Raw genomic sequence first — 19817 nt, forward strand, 5'->3', positions numbered from 1 at the left:
ACGGGAAACGGAAAAGGAATGGCAGTGTGCCCCGCAGTGCTCTGATTGGCCGAGTGTCATTGCCACGCCGGCTCGGCTTTTCACTCGTCCGTCATTGGCGGCGAGGCGCGGCAACGCGGAACCGAACCGCGTGTCGTTGAGCGCCACTCACTCAAACTCACGGCAGACATATTTTGGGCCGCAGGCGTGGACTTCTGCGGCGTGTCCGCCCCGCTGCACCTGACGCCGTCCTCCGAGTCCTCGCTGCAGCTGCTGCAGCTCGACCTGGCGTCCTCGCCGCCGTCGCCGCGGCCGTGCCGCCTGGACGTCACGGTGCCGCCCGCCTACGAGCTGGGCGTCGTCCTGGTGCCCGCGCCCGTCGCCGACCTGGCCGAGGACGACGACGATGACGCCGTCGACACGTCGCGTCCCAGCATGGACGGCCGCATGTTCGCGGAGGCCGTGATGGAGAGCGTCGGCAGCGACAACGACGCCGCGTCGTGCACGCTGGCCTTGGTGAGTCGCAAATGAACGCCGACCGTCTCGACGCGGCCACCGGACTTTGCCCTCCGGGACCGGTCAGCGGCGAGGCGTGCCGTCGCCACGCGCTGGATCTTAAAGGTTTTGCTCTTTTCGTTGTCCAGTACGTCGAGGACGAGCTGGCTTTGTCGGTGGACCTGTGCGACGAGGGGGCCGTGCGCGCCGCCAAGCCGGACATGGTCAGCATCCCCCACAACCTGAGCCTGACGTGGACGCCGCCGCGGCCCGGGCGCGTCCTCCGCGTCGCCGCCGTCGCCCTGTCCGCCGTCCGCAAGGGTAAGCCGCGCGCCCATCCTCTGTTCGGGTCGGGATGACTTTGGGCGACCGCTGCGTCCAAACGCTTGGCGGCCATTGGCGGCACTCGTTTGAGAAGCAGTGGCCCCGCAAAACTGGTCACTGTAAAGACATGCCGGGTTCAAAGTGTGGGCTGTTGCCCGCCGGAATCGCTCGCGCCTGACACTCTCTTGTCCTTCGCAGGCATGCCGTCGGAGAACTTCTGCACGGCGCGGCCGGTGCTGCTCGCCGGCAAGGGCCTGGAGTCCGCCGTGGCGCTGGAGCTGCGCGACCGCCGCCCCGCCGAGGACCGCGTCGGCCCCTGCCGTGTCAGCGTCGCCGCGCCGCCCGGGTACCAGCTGTCCCTGGTGCTCGTCAACAGCGCCGCGACAGCCTCCGGCCCCGCCGCGGACGTCGCCTCGGCCGTCTCGCACGAGGTGCCGACGAGCGAGCCCTCGTGCAGACTTTCACTGGTAAGAACCGGCTAGAAACTCGGGAACTCTTGGCGCGCCGATCGTCGCGTCGACCTAGGCGGCGGCGACGCCACCACAGTGCACTGGAGCCCGTTGGGCTGCCCACCTCCAGGCTCTGCGCTTCGGCCGGCGGGTAGGTTGGGTGGCCTACCCTCCAGGCGCCTTAACGCCAGCCGCTGGAGTCGGGTGGGTGGCCTACCTCCCAGGCGCCCATGCTCACTGCCCGCTCTCGCTGCCGCAGATGCCCGGCTGCTCCGTGCTCTTCTCCGTGGACCTCTGCCAGCGGGCGGCCGTCGGCAACCTCAACTTCAGCGAGTGGTCGCCCAACAACGTGACCCTGGAGTGGTGGCCGCCGCTCGAGTCGCAGCGCGCGTCGCAGGTGGCGAACAACGTCATCCTCACCGCCATCGGCAGAGGTTCGTGCGCAGCGCGCAGTTCAGTTGATCCGGAGTGTTTCTCTGGTGTTTTCGACCCACAGTGGCGGCTGCAATGTCGCTCGTGCGCGTGGCTAGGCCGGTCTGGCCGCCAAGCGCGACTTTTGCAAGCGCGCAGACACCAACACACACTCTCCGCCACTGTCTGTGTCTGTGTGTCTGATGCCTGGTCGCCTTGCAGGGGAAATGTGCAAGCGGAGCCACTTCGCGCCGTGCCAGCATCGGCCGCGCTTCCAGCGCTTCTGCGTGGCCGCGGAGCTGGCGTGCGACGGCTACCCCAACTGCCCCATGGACGGCCACGACGAGGACCCCACCAAGTGCAGGAGCAGCGCCAGCCTCGTCGGTGAGTGGGCGGCAGTGCACTGCGGGCCAGAAGACCGGTGGAGGCGGTCCAAATCCCGGACGCGTTTTCAGCTCCAGAGTCGCTACATGGGACTGGAAACGAACGTGTGACCCCACCAATGGAATGCTCTCCGAACAAGGAATCCATTGGTGGGGTCACACCCTCTGTTCGAGTCCTGTTTAGCGACTCTGGAGCTCAAAACACGTCCAGAGTTTTGGCCGCCGGCATCGGTCTTCTGGTCGACTGTGCAATGCCCCCGATGCACGTGCCGCGAGGGTAGTCAACCTCAGCGTCAGGGATGGCAAACCCTTCACGATCCAGACGCATCGTGTAGATTGTAGCCGACTTTCGTGACTTTGATTTGAAAATAAGACGTTGTTGTTGCAGCAGAGGTCCCGCGGCAGGCCAGCAAGGTGGACGTCGGCGCCGGCGACGCCAAGGAGTTGATCATGGACCTGCTGAGATGGCCAGGCCCCAACCGCACGGCGAGCCACCGTCAGTACCAACAGTGCGTGTTCAGAGTTGATCACAACGAACCCCTGACTGACTGCCTTCCTTGTTCTCGCGCAGAGCCCGCGCCCGACCACTCCATCCCAGACACGCTGTCCACCTACGGGCCCTGGGGCTACCTCATGCTGGGCATGCTGGTGTGCGGAGCCTTCCTGATGCTGTGCGGGCTGTGGGAGTGCTGCTGTCGGCAACCCAAGGCGTCGGCCTCGGCGTCAAACCCGACGCACCCCCCTACCACCGTGCTCATGCCGCAGGTCAGTTGGTGAACGCCCGTTTGAAACTACACGTGCCCACAGTGGGCCAGAAACCGGTGGAGGCGGTCGAAATTCTAGACGCGTTTTGAGCTCTAGAGTCGCTAAATGGAACTCGAACCGAACGTGTGACCCCGCCAATGGATTCCTCATTCGGAGGGACATCCGTTGGTGGGGTCACACGTACGGTTCCAGTCCCATTTAGCAACTCTGGAGCTCAAAACGCGTCCGGGATTTTGACCACCTCCGGTCTTCTAGTCCACTGTGCAGCCGCCCTGGAGGCTGTTCTAAGCGACGCCGTCTTCTGGACCCGCAGGCTTGGCAGATGGGCGCCACCGGCGGCGTGCTGGTGCTGGACTCGGACCTGGAGGACGACCCCTCGCGGCCGCCGGCCTACGAGGAGCTGGATCAGCCCCCCGCGTACGGCGCGCTGTTCCCGCCCGGCCTGCTCCCCGGGCAGCCCAAGGACGACGTGCCCGACGTGGCCAACGTCATCAGCCCGGCGCTGTCCCTGCCGGCCTCGCTGGACGTCCCCTTCGCCGACGACGCCTCCTCGTTGACCGCGTCCACCTCGTCCATGGCCACGGCCTCCAGCATGTCGCTGAGCTAGCCGGCGCCGACCCTGGTGGCTAGAGCCCTAGAGCGCCGCACTGCTGCCGTGCTCCAGGACTCCAGTCACCACTGCCCGCCGAGCCGCCAGCCGCCAGCCCGCAGTTCGAAAAAACGGCGGGAAAGACTGGATGGAAAATGGATCTTCCGGGCTGGCCGGCTGGCCGGGAAAACGAAGCTGCACTGTGATAAAACCCGACCGTCGGTCCTAGTGTTTAAGAGTGAGTGCGAAGTGCGACCGATGCTAGTCACTACCCGAGACTGTACTGCGAGGCGGGCCCCAGCGAGGCCAGCCAGCGAGACGCCGCGAGCACGGACTGCTAGACAGGGACGGCGACGCGTTTCGTGCTCTCGAAATGTGTTCAATCTGTGATGCCAAGCTGCAAGTGGACTTTCCGCGCGTGTTTTTAGCGACTGAGAATCCCCGTCGAGTGGGCAGTTCAGCACTGTCCAGCGCGGGTTGAGCTAGCGACTTGATTCAATTTAAAACCGCCTCCAGCCCAATCACTTGGGGGGCAGCCAGTCCTCAGGTGAGAAGTGCACTGAGGAGCATGGCGAACGTACACTTTGTATTTATTACTTCACCTTATCTTATTGAGTCTCGTTTCTTTAGATTGTCCGAGTTACTTGCCATAAGTTTGTTGTTCGTGCCATGGGTGGCAGCCCCGAGGGCAGCCCGCCTGGTCCCTCTACGTATGTCCCACCGCCGGAAGTTTCAGATCTCAGTATCTCAACCCGGTGTTGCGTGCTTCCAGTGGAAAATTTAAGTGAAACGCCCACAACCAGTTTCCACATTGACGTTGATCTTCTTCGTTTCATTACTGTACTGTTGTTTCTGTGATTCCAGTTATATTTGTCTGTTAACAATAAAATAGAAATAAAAGGCAAGCTCTCTTTGTGTGTAGTGAAAGTTTCTTCTTTTTTGTGTAAATATTTTTGTATATTCTGTTTTGTTGATAGTTTCGTTTCTTATAATACCGACTACTAATACTTAACGTAGGCTTTGATAGAGTTGCGGGAGCCACTATGTTTCTAAACCTACAGGCTGTTTAAAAATCAATCGACTGAATTTCTGATAATAATAGTACTTACAATTTTGTGTCTTATTATTCCTTACTTGCGTGTGTAAGTAGTTGAGGAAATACAGAGAAAACAAAAAGTTGACAAAGTGCATTTTATTTGCCTTCTACAGTGCGGCACACGTAAAGCATAGTGGATTATACAATAACACTCTTCAGAGAGCTGCTTAAAATACCCTGGTTCATTCCTGTCTATCACACATCGGGCCTCCTAAGGTCACCCACACAAAAAAAACAATCAAAATAAAAATACTTCTTATAAAAACATAAACAACTTTGGTCTTTTGTGCATTATACGTCATACGTTAACTCTTTTACACGTTCGGTTTCGTAATTAATTACAATGGTATTACCGGTATTGCACTTGTAAAAATAGAGAGTAAACCCGTCATTGTGACTATGGTCGATCAGCCCGACCTGCAGCTGATGGTCTCGGTGACGCGGCGGACGCGGCCGTCGCTACAACGGCCTCCTTCCTCTGTCTCGGCTAGGCGGCGACGGTCGTGGCCGCGGACACCGTCGTGGTGCTGGACGGCGCCGCCGTGGTCGTGTCGCTCACGGGCGTGGTGTTGCCTGCAACAGCAGCGAGGGCGTTATGGTCCAATTTGCCGGACGAATAGGATTTCGGCAGCGCGGCAGGCTCGGCTGAAAAACAAATGCGCAACCAGGGAGCAGGGAAACAGGGAACCAGGCCGCGCGCTGCGGCGGCTATCTCGCAGAACGCCTCCATGCTCCGTCCGGGACGCTGAGCAGAGCGGAGCAGAGTCGCACTGGCGATAGTGTTTGTTGGAGCCACCGAGTCGCTCTGGCAGGCCGGGTATTCCTCAGTAGTTTACGGCCAAGCCGTTTACTGCCACTGTCCGAGAGCGTTTGACGTCGCGCCGCTATCAGATCGAGGAGCGCGTCAGCGTCACTGACCAGGTCCAAGGGGGTGGCCCGCGGCCCGCACTCAGCGTTGCCACATCAGTAGGCTAAACTTCCCACCGACGATGCACCGGCGAGAGGGTTGCCAACCTCAGCCTGTCCAACTTCTCGAGAGCAAAGCGCACATGCTGCCAGAGGCAGGCTGAGGTTGGCAACCCTATCGACACCGGTGCGTGGGGCCGCACTCACCGCGCTACCACTTGGCCCTGCACTTGCCGCGCCGGTCGCGGGACTGCCCCTCGGGGCACGAGTTCCAGACGGGCACGCGGATGATGTTGTTGTGGGACTCGGTGTTTCGGGTGGTCGCCTCGGCCGGCGCGGCGCCGAGGGGCTGACTCGCCACCGGCTGCAGGACCTCCTCGTCGGCGACCTCGGTGGACAACGACGGCGGCGGTGGCGGCGGCGCGGGGGTGTCCGTCTCTGGGGACTCGCTGAGCCAGCCGGCGTGGCACGGGGCGCACCGCGTCGCGCCCAGCACCGCCACCACCAGCACGACCAGCAGCAGCCACGCGCGCCGCAGCATGGCCAGACTCACACTGAAGGCTGCCGGGCTAGGACGCCGATACGGAGACCAGACGGACCAGGCGCGCCGCCCGGGGAGGGGAGGGGAAGGGCAGCGTGCTTCTCGGAAGGAGTCCGATTAAAAGACTAAATGACACTTTCAGATTTTCCAAGCGGACCGCCCTGAGGTCCGCGTTGGCGGTTGGCGGTCCGCGCGGGAGGCTGGGGGGACTCGGGGAGGCGAACGCCTTGCAGGTAGGCCGGCCCGCCACGCAGCGCGGCCGCGGTGTGCGGCCTACCCCGCTGACCGCAGGCGCTTCGCCACGCCGCAGGAAAGGGCTTTCCACGACCGTTAGGCTGCCGCATGCGGCGCAGGACCGCTCGCACACTTCAGCACACACGACACACGCGTAAAGGCACCGGCAACGGGACGACCGTGGACCTTCTGGAAGCACTGGCTCCATCACCAAGACAAACAAAATGTTGACACGACAATGTTTGAAACGTGCCTGCTATGGTCCACACCAGAACAAGCCGCGACCGTCGCCGCCAGCACGGCTGTACACGACGGCCACATGCCGCGACCCGAAAGAAACACCCAGACGGCGACCTTGGAGCCAGCGTCCCGATCAGAGGAACTCCACGCCGAAATCAATCATGGTACTCCTGACAGGCCACCTTGTTGACACTCAGCTTGCTAATTACTTCGTTGATTACCGTGCCAAACATGTCAGTTTTGACGGTGGGACGGCCGTTGCCCTGATAAAACTATCCTATACTTCAAACGCTCACTTGGAAACTCGACACACTGTTGAAAATGACAGCGTTCGGGCAGTGGCTGTTGATGAAGAGCAGCACGAAGAGCAGGGTGATGCCCACCACCAGCACGCTGCACACCACCACCAGCGCCTCGGCCAACGAGCTCCGCGGGACGCGCGCCGCCAAGTCCGGCACGAGGAACACCGAGATCGGCGTCCCCGGCGTCGTCGGGGCCTCGGAGACGCCGTCCAAGGCGCCTTCCGCCATGGCCTCCTGGCGGCCTGGCTGCGGGCCTGGCTGCCGCGGCACTGCGGCCAGGCCGGCCCCACCGGCCAGGCAGAGTAAACACGAAACCCGCGGCCAAAAATAAGTTCCAACTACTTACTGCTTCGGGGTAATCACCAGCGCTTTCTGCAGTTGCCCGCCCGGTCCAGTTTCTCGCCCCTGTGGCACGTCCTGTACCTGGGGGCCTTGATGATGGAGGATGATGGAAGCGGTAGGCAGTTCGAGTCTCCGTCGCCACTGCCAGAGCCACCAGAACGGTCATTGCATCCCTCCCAGGAGCCGCTGTCACCGGAACCACTGCCGTCACCGGAACCGCTGCCGTCACCGGAACCACTGCCGTCACCGGAACCACTGCCGTCACCGGAACCGCTGCCGTCACCGGAACTGTCGACGCCGTCGCCGGAACCAGAGCCCTCAACGGCATAGCCAGAGCCTTCGACGGGCTCGCCGAAACTATCGTCGTAGTCGCCGGAGCTTTCGGCGGCAACGTCCCCTGGGCTAGTCGGCAGCGACGCCGAAGAGGCCACCACCCAGCACGCGACCAACGCCGCCAAGCCCAACGCGGCGCGCATGGCAGGCAGAGCGGCACTGAGGCGACCTCGGCAACCTGGCGGAAACAGAGACCGGCAGCGAAAACGCGGTGGCGAGGCGGATACGGCAGTGGGCGTAAAGCTCAAACTCGCTGCTAAATTACAGCAGCGAGTGGACTTCCCCAGCACTGTCGGTCGATGGCAAACCTGGCCATGGCGAGAATAAGCGACCCAAAACACAAAGTAACAACCATGGACAAAATGGGAAGAGAATACTACTTACTGGTTCACCAACGATTCCTGCATCTGCCCCTCTGGTCCAATTTTTCGCCTTTGTGGCACTCCCTGTACTTGGGGAACGTGATGATAGACGGGGGGGCTGCGGCGCCGGCAGGGGCTCCGGGGGGAATGTCAAAGGGATCTCCGACGCTGCCAGCAGGGACTCCAGCGCCACCCGGACCTCCAGCGCGTTCACCAGGACCTCCGACGCCGTCGCTAGGACCTCCGAGGCCATAACCGGAACCTTCGACGCCGTCGCCGGGACCTCCAGCGCCGTCGCCAGAACCCCCGACGCCTTCGCCAAAACTTCCAGCGCCGTCGCCAGAGCCGCCGACGTCGTCGCCAGAGCCTCCAGCGTCGTCACCGGAACCTCCGACGGCGTCACCAGAACCTCCAGCGCCGTCGCCGGAACCTCCGACGCCGTCCACAGGGCTAGAAGTGGCCGGCAGTGGCGCCGACGAGGCCACCATCCAGCAGGCGGCCAACGCCACGAAGACCAACGCGGTGCGCATGGCAGAGCCGAGGGCAGAGCGGCACTGAGCAACCTGGAGATTCTGGCCGAGCCTGGCAAGAACTGAGGTCCGGGAGCGCCTCCGGCTGGCAGTGTGAGACAGCGACTGTCTGGCTAAAATCACTGCTCAATCAAGCTGAAGTGTGATGACTTCACCAGGCACTCGACGCGAGGAGGTTCAAAATTCAAACTTGCCGCGCCGGGCGGCGCGCAGCGCTCTGACGCACGGCCTTGCCGGCAGTTCGGCCGTCTGCCGAGGGAGGGCGCCACCGGCTTGGCGCGGCGGAACAGCAGAAAGGGAGCGGCGTGAGGCCGTTTCTCCCTCCGTTTTCCCCGTCTCCCCGTTCCCCTCCCATGTGTCGGACGGAGAGGAAAGTGTGTGCCAACGTGCCAATACCGACTACCAGTGTATACCGGCCGCAGCGCCCTGCAAAGCCGCCAGTCATTCGGGGAAATCATATTCCCTCCTGATCGCTTCAGCTTTGCACAGGAACGGACGCAGGGAGACCCTCCAAGTGACGGTCACGGCCCTCCCCCTCCCCCTTTTCGACGCTTGAAAACAAGAAGCCCCAATCTGATATTTCCCGTCCACGACTAGGATGTCGCAGAGATGGGCGGCGGTAGATGCCGCCTGTCATTGCCCCGGAAGGAAAATGAAAAACCACAGAGATGCTTTCACTCGATTTAATCACGTCGACTCCTCTGCCGTCATGACGAGACGACTCCCTTTCCCTGTAGTGTGCCGGCGGTGCTGGGTAACAACGGAGCGCGGAAACGCAACGGGCCTCCCCGAAGACGACGCGCGTCTAGGGCTGTAAAGTGTCGATACACCGACTCCGCGCGAAGCGCTTCGCTTGGAAAGCGGCGCGCAGTCACAGTACTACGCCCGGCGCGCCGGCGAAAATATTTCACCGCGGAACAGGAAGCGGGGCAGTGCTGCCAACCCAGGCAGGCAGGCAGGCGGTCCGTGATCTTGCCAACGGAACGACAACAACCTCACGCGGCCTCCATGAGTTTACTCCACTCGGCGCGCGGTGGCGGTGTGCTTGGCAGTCTCGCGGGCCGTCTGGACTCGTCTCACTTCCCCGGCCATCTTGGGAGTGCTCTCGGCCTCACCGCACGGCGCGGCTCAGGGCCGGACGGCTGAACCCAAACAAATACATACGCCCCATTCCCTCTCCACGCCACGACAGGACAGCAAAATGCCCGCGATGCTACGAGTGCCAGAAGGGTTGCCAACCTCAGCCTGTCTCCTTGGCAATAGATGGGCTTTGCTCTCGAGAAGTTGCCTAGTAGGCAGGCTGTGGTTGGCAACCCTGTCAACACCGACGCATGGCGGGAGGGAATTCCTGCCTTCTTCCGCGGCAACGGTGCATGCCAACCCTGGACCCACTGGGGCGCCGTGCTGACTGTAAACGCACCGCCCCGACACTTGCGGAGCCGATCGGACACAACAATAATCCAATCGCGGCGCGTGCATTGCGTCACTGATGAGTTGCCCCTCCCTAGACCGAGCCCCAGCCCGGCTTTCTCCAGCTCCAGGCCTGTCTCCGTGTCATACCGAGGCGCGCCCGTTTCGTAAGTGCGTCCAGGATTTATCCCGTCCCAATGTGTAACGCATGCATTACGTTGGCCGGAGCTTTCTTCGGCCTTGTGCCAGACCTTGTGCCGTCCCGCCAGTCCGCCACTCGAAATGCGGCTCGTCTGCTGTGAGGGTTCTGGGGCGCAGCTGAGCCACAACAAGAAACATGTTGTCGTTTGTCTCTTTTATTAAGAGGTAAAGTATGAGAAACAGAGGAAGGTCCAAGCATGGTCCGAAGTAGTAAAATATAAAGACAAAACACACTTTGAGGAGAAAGAGACACTGACAAAGTACGAGTCTATAAGAAGAGAGTATAATAATCAGTCAAAATCAACAATACCCTTCGTTTAAGGCAAGGCTACCGCTTTTTCTGTATCTACTTCATTTCTAGAACCAATAAAATGGCAAAAGGACAGGCAAACTATCCTGGTATGAGAAAAAGGATGCAATAAAATGCATCAGGTGGAACCGAGAAAAAATTACAAGTACTTAAAAATCACAGAATAACGAATAAAATAGTTGCACTAAAAGTAAACAACTAGTATACTACATTATACCAAAGTATAAGTATAATAGTAAATCAGAGCAAATTTTTTTTCAAAAAAAAAAAAATACATAAAAATTGAGTTATGATTAAATTTTGTGCAAAGGATCAAACAAGAAGAAGCAGCTGGAATATTCTTTAAAATCGAGTGCAACAAATATACTCAAGAAACATACGTCGAAACGAAGACATTTTCGCACATATGACAATTATGAACCACACGTCACTGGGTATTCGCGAATTATCCATATCACAAACACGTACTCCTAGAAGATCCGGACTACAACTAATCAAACCCACGCATGACAAAATGCAAAGTGCCAGTGAGCATCGACTAGTTCCCAACCAGGCCATCAAACGTCCGAGTGGACGATTGGCCCATTTAATTAAGGATATCCATTGCACATTATTGGGCGTCTTCGATGCCAAAGCCAAGACAGAAGTCAGGACCAAATATCAACAGAAGACAACACCTCCCTCCAAAACTGTACAGCACAATGGAGGAAAGAGGATGAAAATAAATACACTTTGTACAAAAATAACCACTACCTGAGACGCTCTTAACTCTACACTGGAAACATTGTTAACGCCTCTTGCATCACAACTGATGATGCTCAATCGTACGCTGGCATGCACGCTTTCGCTCAAACCAACCAGCGAACTTTCGTTAGGAAATTCCTGATTCGAGGCGCCTGCGTCTTAAAAACGGGCAGAGCTTCCAGCGCGAATAAAATGAAACACGTTCCAAATCCATTGTTTGGAACGGCCTCATTTAACTCGCAGCGCTGAAACTCTGGCTGTTCTTCTGAAACGCAGGGCTCTGAAGTCAGAAAGCCCAATGCTCATGCAGCCCAGCGCAGTGCATGCTTCACTGGCGAGAGCACCAACTAACCGGAAGCCAGCCTTGTGGCATCACAGTCACACAGCCTTTGGAAAAGAAGCACTGCGGCTCTCCGGCCACCAGCATCATCGCTCCGTCCCGTACAGATAACATTGTAATAACTTAAATTGGAATCAACAAACACTAAAGATAAGAAAAACACGAAAACTATGGGGCAAGTTTCTTCCCGATCGTAGGTTTTATTTTTGTAATTTTTATATATTTTTAGACAGATCGACATAATTTGCAAGGGTCCCTCTCACGTGGGATCTTTTTAAACTTTCAGAGTGAAGCAAACCAGAAAAAACAAACTCAAGCGCAATGGCGTATTGCGTGCTCCCTTCACACTGAAAACCAGATGAGTAAATGCCCCCAAAAACATTTAACAGCGATAGACTAGCCGAAAAAAAAAAAACACAGAAAATACGCAACAGGTTCATTGTTTCAACCAAAGAAAATCCCCGCATCCCACAGTTTACATTCAGCACCATTTCATTCCTTCAGACAGGTTACATCATGCTGTACATTCAGTTGGCAACAACAGGACGACGGCGGGTGGTTGACTTTCTCATCACGAGATGACGTTGTAGACGCCGAGGGCCAGCAGGGGCAGGAGCAGGTTCACCAAGCTGGGGAGCACCAAGCCAGCGGATGCCTTGCCCGACTGGGTGACGACCGGGGCGTTATTCCGAGAGGACAGCTGGGCGGCGGAGCCTGTGCACCAAAAAGAACGGTCTCATGCAGCGGACAGCCATTCCGAAAAAAAAAGTCACAAAAAGGGGAAATAACATCGACAAAAAAAAAATTTCCTCCAAAACTCAATCAAAAATTTACAACTTTAAAAATTCTAAGTTATTTCCCCTGTGGAAAATAAAAACACAACACAGGTTTAGATTCAAAAGCAACATTGAAAAAGTTCACAAGTAGGAAACGTTATCAAAAAAATTAACGAAACACAAAAACACAAAACAAAAAACTATTAGACTTCAGAAAAAAAATTGTTTTTAAAAAGCATAGAGAGATGAAGATCAAAGCAGTAGAAAAGACGCTTTCATGAGATGAAGCGGGATGGAAAGCACCGAAAAAGCAGCATGGCAAGAGGGAGCGCGTCGTCGTATTTTTGTCCGTTTTCTCCTCGGTTTTCACCGTTCTCACACGAACAGACGCACGCGCGCACACGTACACACACACACACACACACACACATAAGCCATCACCAAAATTCCCACCACCATCATCTCAACAAGCACACAACGTCGTAGTCTCAGGAGGAAAATATACCCTTCGAACTCCAGGTCAAGAACAAATTAACTCAGATAAAGTCAATTAAACTCTGGGGTGCACCTCCACCACCATGTTAGTCACAGTCTACCTAGCCCGCAACCATTAGGGGACTGTCCGCACTCGGAGGACGGGTCCTCAAGCGGTCGTCGTCTGGTTACCTGCTGGAGTCAACGCCGGGGTCACGGCGGGGGCGGCCGTCGGGGGTGCGGTACTAAAGGTCACGCCGGGGACCACGGTGGGGACCGTGGGGCCTCCGAGAGCCACGGGGGTCGTGGGGGTCTCAGAGGGGACAGTCGAGTTAGCCGTGGTGTTAGCCGCGGGGGGCATCTCCGTGGTGCCGTTCAGGGTCGCGTTAGAGGCGGCAGCGTCTGGATCAAACAGGGGGTGTTCAGTTAGCAAGTGCTTGGTGAAGTCAGTTTCACGTCGTCAGTCCTTCGGACGGTTGCCATGGCAACCGTGCGCACAGCCTCCCGCCTATTTAGTTTTCTTTGCAGCCCAGCGATAACGGGGAAGCCCGAGGCTCTCCGAACACACAGTAACGTGACTTCCTCGGCGAACTCTAAACGACAACAACGCCCGGACGTGACGATCTGTCCGCGGCACCGCGGGTTTTACCGGGGCGCTGCACAAGCGAAACCGCCGCCTACTTTCTGAACTTTTTAGCAAATTTATTTTCAGTATGCCCTAGAAGCGCCGGTGAGTCCGAGCGATGCTTTGCAAGTTGACGACAAAAGACGAACAAAGCCCGGCGCCGTCTTGGAGCCATGGAGTCATGTCGCGGCACCGCGCGGCACGCCGTGCGATGCGTGTTGACGCGTCGAACAATGGCATGGCGCTGACGCCGCATCGCACCGCGGAAGCGAAGCCTGGCCAATTCAGCGGAAAAGGAGGGGAAGATGGGCTTCTCGTGGGAGTGCGACGGAGACAGAGCGACGACACTCGATCCTTCGGAATCGAATCGCCCGCGGCAGCCTCGGCCAAAAATCTGGACTCGCGCCTTGCCCGTTGGAGGCGGCTTCGTTCCTCCGTCGCGGCGCCCGAGGCTGGCGTTCCGCTCGGCTGGCTCGCGGGGCGGGGCGGGGCGGGGCGGGGCGGGGCGGGGCAGGGCGGGGCGGGGCGGGGCGGGGCAGGGCCGCGCCCGCGAGGCCGCGCGGGGCCGCGCCTTGTCTAGCTGCCTCATATTCCTATTTGCACAATTCGTCGCGGCAGTCGCCACGCCAATCCAGTCGCGACACGGGAACCCAGGACGCCGTCAGCCAGAAGGTGCTTGGCCGCTTTGGGCACGAAACCCCACGTCGCTCTAGTCGCAGCCTTTTCGGAGGTGGCTCCGACAGGGCGTCCTTGGCAGGTCTCCTCTGCATAGATATGCCATGCCCGCCCCCGCCAGGGCCGGCCAGGGCCCTTACGGCGACCCACATGCGCGGCCACGACGCCGTGCTCCAGTTCCCCGGGCCGCCCTCAAAAGCGACGGACACTGGACCAGTCTGGACGGCGCGCAGAGCAGACGACGCCACGGGGCGGGTCGATGGTGCACAGCGCGCACAGTGGGCCAGAAGACCGGCGTGGCCACCGGTGGCCACTGGCTATCGCCCTAGTATCGCGGCCCCGACGGTTCCACAAGCCAGGAAGGGTAGGACGGTGACGTCACCCAGCCCTGGCCTGCGACACGCACTCGTTGTCGTTATCGGCAGCCAACAACAATCGCAGTCCATTCCATGGTGAGTCTTGCAAGCCAGGGAGCCAGCCCCGGCAGAATCGCACCGTTGTGGAGCGGTCCGGGCCGTCGGCCCGCGGCCCGCCCGCCTGCCCGCATCGCCACGGCACGGTTCGGTTTGCGGCAACGGCCGCGAGAACGGCCAGAAAAAAACCAGTGGAGCAGACCAAAAGCTTCTACGGTGGCCAGGGGCAAGGGGGGGGGGGATTTTGCAACGTCACAGCACCACAACGGATCTCAATCAAGAGATACTTTTCAGAAATGTTATCAGTGTCTGGGAGCGATACTTGTTTTTTCCCGGGGACACTTTGGCAATTGTGCGTTCTTGACCGTCGCGAAGTGCGTCCTGCCTCTGGCCGCCGACGGCCCGCCTTCATCGCCCTGCCTTCAACGGCCTTGCAGTGCAGCAGCACGCCGGCGACCTCCCTAGCGCTCAAAAGGGGAAGCGGCGCACAAAAACATCGCTTCCCGCGAGAGGGACGACATCCTTGGCGGGAATTCGCTGTGCTCCGTCGCCCTGTCTGTCTCTCTCCCACCTCTGCCGAACGCTCCACGAGTGCGAGAGAGAGCCCCGGCGCCACGCACCACCCTTCATTTCGTCGGCCGAGAAAGTCATCTCGCGGCGACCCAGTGGCCCAGAACACTCTCTTTGCATACAGAGGTCTGATTAAAACGCGATGAAACATTCAGGCGCCAAGTTTGAGACGGCTCCCTCAGGTGAGGGCGGAGCGGCGCGGAGCTAGGGTGGGCTAGGGCTTGAGTGCGCCCGTTGCGCAACAAGTCTAGATGAGCTCAACATTGGCCGCTTACAGTGAGGGCTGTATCGACCGGGCAGCCCTCGGCGTGGCGCGGCGTGGCGCGGCGCGGCGCCGGTGAGTCCAGGGCGCCCAGCCCCCCCACCCCCGACTCGCATTTGGCCGGCCTCAAGGTCACACGGCCAAAATATAACGCGCGCGGGCGCTCGAACCCTTCAGGCCGTCACACGCCAGAAACGTCCTGATTCTGGACCACTGGGCGAGTGTGAGTGTTTTTTTCACACGTGGCTCGCCAGTACACGTCAAACTGACCGCCACTTGGGCCCCAAGGTGACCTTCGCCCGGACTCACACTCTCCCACCGCCGCACGCACACACGTACACAAACATGCACACACACACGTCCGCAAACGCCATCAACGTGGAGTGCGCGCCATCTCGCAGTTGATGAGTAGTACATAATGCACACGCCCACACACACACACACACACACACAGGTGCAATACAGTGGAGTGTCGCACCTGAGTTGACAGGCGGCAGCCCGCAGGCCCGGAGATGTCTATCTGGCCGCCATTTGCAGTCACCGGGAGTGTCATCGGTGACACCTTGCGCGGCCTGTGTGACGTGTCCGCCCCCGCACTGTATCGGACGACCTACGCGACAGGCGGCTCTTAGTGGCGCAGTCACACTCAAAGGGACAGCCATGACTAAGATCGCATCGCTGACGGCAACACCCCCGAAAGGGTTCCAAACGGCTCGCCCCGGCTCGCGCTACGAAGCACACCGGGCTGCCCGCTGCCCGAAAGGTCGCGTCGCATTTCATCGATTTTGAAATCCCGGGTCGTGTCGCGCGCGTTCGCGTCCATGACGCCGCTAGTCGAGTCGCCAGCAGCCATCAGGAGAGAGAAAGAGAGCGAGAGAGAAAACTAAACCGCGCGGGGCACGCGAGATGCAGAGCGACGATACCTGCGCCACATTTTTCAAAACTTTGCGACGCGATGCACTTTTCCGATCGCGAGGAGACCGTCGTGCGCGTGTCGCTGACTCCACTGACGTCATCGGCGCGTCATAAAGACGAACGCACCGGAAGAACGCGGGTTCGAATCCCGGCAGCGACGCGTTTTTCGCAGCGTGTAATTTATGCACTGCCCCCGCGATAAGAGCGAACCGACGGGCCGCCCCGTGCGAGGCACGCCGAGGCACGCGATACCAAGGAAAGGGCCGGTGGTCACTCTGTCTCTCTCGCACTCACGGGGCGTACCGCAGAGGTGCGAGAGAGACAGAGCAGACCTTAGGGCGCTGGGCGCACCTCGAGGCGGTCGCTGGGCACCCTGGCACCCTGCGCGGGCGTCGGCCTCCCTTCACCCCGTATCACGAGGTGGCCGACGAGGAGGCCGAGGTCAAAGGCCCGCCTGGCCCGCCAAGCCGTGGGGATCCATACGACGCTCTCACGGACACCACACTGTTTGTCCGAGTCCCCTCCGTTTCCTTCTTTTTCAAAATCTCCCGCCAAAATAAGAGCGCGACGGCACGGTCTGGGCGGCGATAACAGGCATGTATGTTATCGCTGTCCCGCGCTGTCTCTCTCTCGCACCTGCACGGCGCGACCCAGGAGTGCGAGAGAGACAGAGCGACAGTCGGCAGGTCGTTAGTGGGAGACAACCGCGTCTATTAGCGGTGCCGGCGGTCTGCGACCCAGAGGTAACGGCGGGGTAACGGCAGTGGCGGTCGACGCCGACCTCCGTCTTTCGCGTCTTCCCCCGAAGTCGTTCTTTCGTCGTTCCGCGTTGGGAACCGCCGCGCCGGCCGCGTCAAAGTCGTTCCGCCCCTCGTTCCTCAAAGTCGTTCCAGAGCCTCGCTGCTTCGCTTCCCATCTGCGGCGTTGCCATGCCAATTCTGCCGCCCGCGCGGCCGGGTTTTGGTTTCGGGCCGCGCGTGACGTGTCACGCGGCGACGCGGCGACGCCGTGACGTGTCGCAAGTCCCTGTCGCCGAGTACAGGCCTCGACAAAAGGCGGGCGGCCGAGCCACCCCGTGGGCGTACAGTCACCGCCAACAGCAACGCAACTCGCCGCCAGAGGGCGCTGGCGGCACGCTGACGGCGCAGGCACGCGTCACACCGCGGACCATTCTCCACGCGCCACGCGCGCCACGTCGCCGTGGAGGATACGGTAACGACCGCCTTGTTTGTGTCTATCGTGCAACAACAACAACAACAACAGTGACAGCGGAGGACGACGCGCACCCCGCCCTGGGGTTGCACCCAGTGGTTGCACCCAGTGGTTGCTTCAGCGTGCGTTGCTAGGCACTTGTGGGGGTTCATCACACACAGAGACAAACACGGACGGACGGACAGGCGGACGGACAGGCGGACGGACAGACAGGCGGACAGGCGTGCAGGCTCTCACAAATTAACAGATAATGAGTGACGGTCACAGGGCCCCGGGCCCCGGGCCCCAGGGCCACTACACTGCACGGCGAGGGGAATTCCCGGATACGGCGTCATGCCGCTCCCGCATGCAGAGCGAGCAGAGCGACACAAGCGGCTAGGCCAGGCAGTTTCCATGGAGTTAGGCCCCTCTGCGGGTCGGCCGGGGTCGCGGCGTGGCGGCCACGAGGACGCGATACTGTCCTGGTGTACTGCGCCCATGGAGGAGCAGCTCCAGGCTGCTTACGTCACGCCCCTGCCTACCGCCTGTAGCGAAAGCGGGCCAACCAGGGCGGAGCGCGGAGGCGGCGTGGCGGCGTGGCGGGGGCCGGGTTGTCGGTTCGAGTACCGGTGCCGCGTTTTAACGGTCAAGTCTGGCTGCGTTCAAAGGTCAGTCTTGCGTCATGGATCAACTCCACCAGGGGAAGCCCTTGGTTGTGAAAAATGAATTAGCTCTGTTGGATTGTTAGAGGCAGGGCAGTGACGCTGCTGACGTCACACTGGTGGCCAGCCTGGAAGCATCCACAGCACCGCTGGGGGGTCATTAATTTGAGAGAAGGGCCTCGAATGTGAGAGGGGAGGGCGCGTGGCGCGGCGTGGCGCGGGGCATGGCGGGGCGGGCCCCGTCGCAGAGGGGTGGCCGTCCTGTCCGCCACGCCGGGCACCGCCGGGCAGCCGCAAACGAAAACAAAGGAAACAAGTGACGTGCGGTTACTGGGGGGAGCAAGCGAGGGGTCACTCACCGGAGTTTGCGACTAGTGCTGCGTCGGGCTGGGCCGGGGCGCCGGGAGCGCCGGGGGCACCAGGAGCACCAGGGGCGCCGGGAGCGCCGGGGTAGGCGCCAGGGTAGACTCCAGGGTAGGCGGCGGGGTCCACAGGGGCGGAGCCGTTGATCACAGTGCCGTTAGCGTCCACCGGGTAGGGGTAGGGGTACGGGTACTGGCCGGGCGGGAACTGACCAGGAGGGTACTGACCAGGTGGGTACTGGCCAGGTGGGTACTGACCAGGAGGAGGATATTGGCCAGGAGGATACTGAGGAGGGTACTGGCCGGGAGGGTACTGGCCGGGAGGGTAGTTGTAGGGGTTGTTGGGGTCGTACGGGGGCGGTGCGCCGTTGGCGGGGGCAGGGGCGGCTGCTGCGGGGGCGGCGGCTGCCGGGTTGGACTCGTTGTGGTAGTGGTGGTGGATCTCGGTCTCGTGGATGTGCGTGCCCGAGCTGCCGTGGTGGCTGCCGTAGCTGGGGCGGGACAGGGCGCTGCCGAGGGCGGCGCCGGCGGCGAGGCCTCCCAGGGCGCCGAGGCCGGCAGACGCGCCGGAGCCGAGGCCGGACGACGCGGGCCTGCTCTGCTGGATGTAGATGGGCTGCAGCACGGCGGGCTGGGCGGGCGCGCCGGCGGGCGGGTGGTACGCTGGCGGCGGGTGGTAGGCGGGCGGCGCGGCGTAGCCTCCCTGCGGGGGCGGGTGGTACTGCGGCGGCGGGTAGTTGGGCTGGTAGGGCGGCGGATGCGCGGCGCCCCCGGCCGGGTAGCTGGGGTGCGAGGCGGCACCGGGGTAGGCGGGGTTGGACGCGCCAGGGTAGCCCGCGTTGGACGGCCTGCTGGACATCTGGCCACCGCCGACGTTGTGCGCGGTGGCAGCGCCCGGGTAGCCCGGGTTGGAGGCGCCGGGGTAGTTGGGGTTGGACGCGGGCTGCTTGGGGTAGTTGGAGGACTGCACCGGGGCGCTGCTCTCGTGCTTGATGAAGGAGCCGCTGTCGTGCTTGGGCGCGGACGGCGCGGCCGTGTAGCTGGTGCCGCTGTTGCCCGTCTTGCGGCGGCTGCTGCTGCTCCAGCTGCTGCCACTGCTGCCGCTGCTACCGCTCTTGCGGGATCCGCCGCCGCTCCTCTTGGCCTCCAAGACGTCCGTCAACGCGGCCACGCACAGCAGCCCCAGCACCAGGGCTGCGGCTCTCCACCGCGCCATGGTCAAAACAACACAATCACAACACTCGCGAAAATGGGTCGACGGACGTGAGGGTCCTGTGCGCGCGCTTGCCAGACTCGAACTGCTGCGGGCGCCGTGGGCTGCGCGCGCGCCGCGCGGCCGGCCGCCCGCGGAACCGTCGTCGCGCCTCGACGGGTGCCCCCACTCCTCCAAGCTCCCCTCCTTTCTCGACCTCTCTGTCTGTCCTTGTCGCACCGATGCTTCGCACAGCTGAGCGCATACGCGCGGCCCGGCCGCGGTCCGCGGTCGGCCTTCTCGTCTCTCTCGCACACCGCTCCCCCTCCCCCTCCCCCTTCCCCCGGCCGTTCCCGCCACGGCGGGATCCGAGCCGACATCCTCTCCCCTTCACTCCCCCCGCCCCTCGCCCCC

The 19817-nt window shown here is 60.8% G+C and overlaps 2 protein-coding genes across 5 annotated transcripts; one reads left to right on the top strand and one right to left on the bottom strand.

The window, feature by feature from the left end:
* The first annotated feature begins 414 nt into the window (after window positions 1-414).
* LOC117644742 lies at window positions 415-4576 on the top strand. The gene is made up of 8 exons (XM_034384356.1): window positions 415-495; window positions 624-727; window positions 1127-1265; window positions 1507-1681; window positions 1881-2042; window positions 2430-2537; window positions 2613-2806; window positions 3120-4576. The coding sequence occupies exons 1-8, from the start codon at window positions 415-417 to the stop codon at window positions 3411-3413; spliced, it is 1257 nt and encodes a 418-aa protein (XP_034240247.1). The 3' UTR covers window positions 3414-4576.
* LOC117644285 (calcium-binding protein P-like) lies at window positions 4573-19518 on the bottom strand. 4 transcript variants are annotated; one of them, XM_034383612.1, is made up of 3 exons: window positions 18209-19518; window positions 12729-12938; window positions 4573-5064 (listed from the first exon to the last, which is right to left on the bottom strand). In XM_034383612.1, the coding sequence occupies exons 1-3, from the start codon at window positions 19425-19427 to the stop codon at window positions 4979-4981; spliced, it is 1515 nt and encodes a 504-aa protein (XP_034239503.1). In that variant the 5' UTR covers window positions 19428-19518; the 3' UTR covers window positions 4573-4978. The 4 variants fall into 4 exon arrangements, with proteins under 4 accessions (XP_034239503.1, XP_034239505.1, XP_034239502.1 ...); XM_034383611.1 differs by lacking the exon at window positions 4573-5064 and adding an exon at window positions 10030-12000; XM_034383614.1 differs by lacking the exon at window positions 12729-12938.
* Window positions 19519-19817: the final 299 nt, after the last annotated feature.

Source organism: Thrips palmi, unplaced genomic scaffold, assembly GCF_012932325.1.
Source record: "Thrips palmi isolate BJ-2018 unplaced genomic scaffold, TpBJ-2018v1 HiC_scaffold_18, whole genome shotgun sequence".
In the NCBI taxonomy this organism is placed as follows: Eukaryota; Metazoa; Arthropoda; class Insecta; order Thysanoptera; family Thripidae; genus Thrips; species Thrips palmi.

Excerpts from the sequence above, each read along its gene's own strand:
- LOC117644742 (XM_034384356.1), top strand. The coding sequence starts at position 415 with ATGGACGGCCGCATGTTCGCGGAGGCCGTGATGGAGAGCGTCGGCAGC. Across the intron at positions 728-1,126 it reads CCCCACAACCTGAGCCTGAC|CGTCGCCGCGCCGCCCGGGT; the intron begins GTGGACGCCGCC and ends CTGCCGTGTCAG. Across the intron at positions 1,266-1,506 it reads CCTCGTGCAGACTTTCACTG|ATGCCCGGCTGCTCCGTGCT; the intron begins GTAAGAACCGGC and ends TCGCTGCCGCAG.
- LOC117644285 (XM_034383611.1), bottom strand. The coding sequence starts at position 19,427 with ATGGCGCGGTGGAGAGCCGCAGCCCTGGTGCTGGGGCTGCTGTGCGTG. Across the intron at positions 12,939-18,208 it reads AGCACTAGTCGCAAACTCCG|ACGCTGCCGCCTCTAACGCG; the intron begins GTGAGTGACCCC and ends TGTTTGATCCAG. Across the intron at positions 12,001-12,728 it reads CCCGGCGTTGACTCCAGCAG|GCTCCGCCGCCCAGCTGTCC; the intron begins GTAACCAGACGA and ends TTTGGTGCACAG.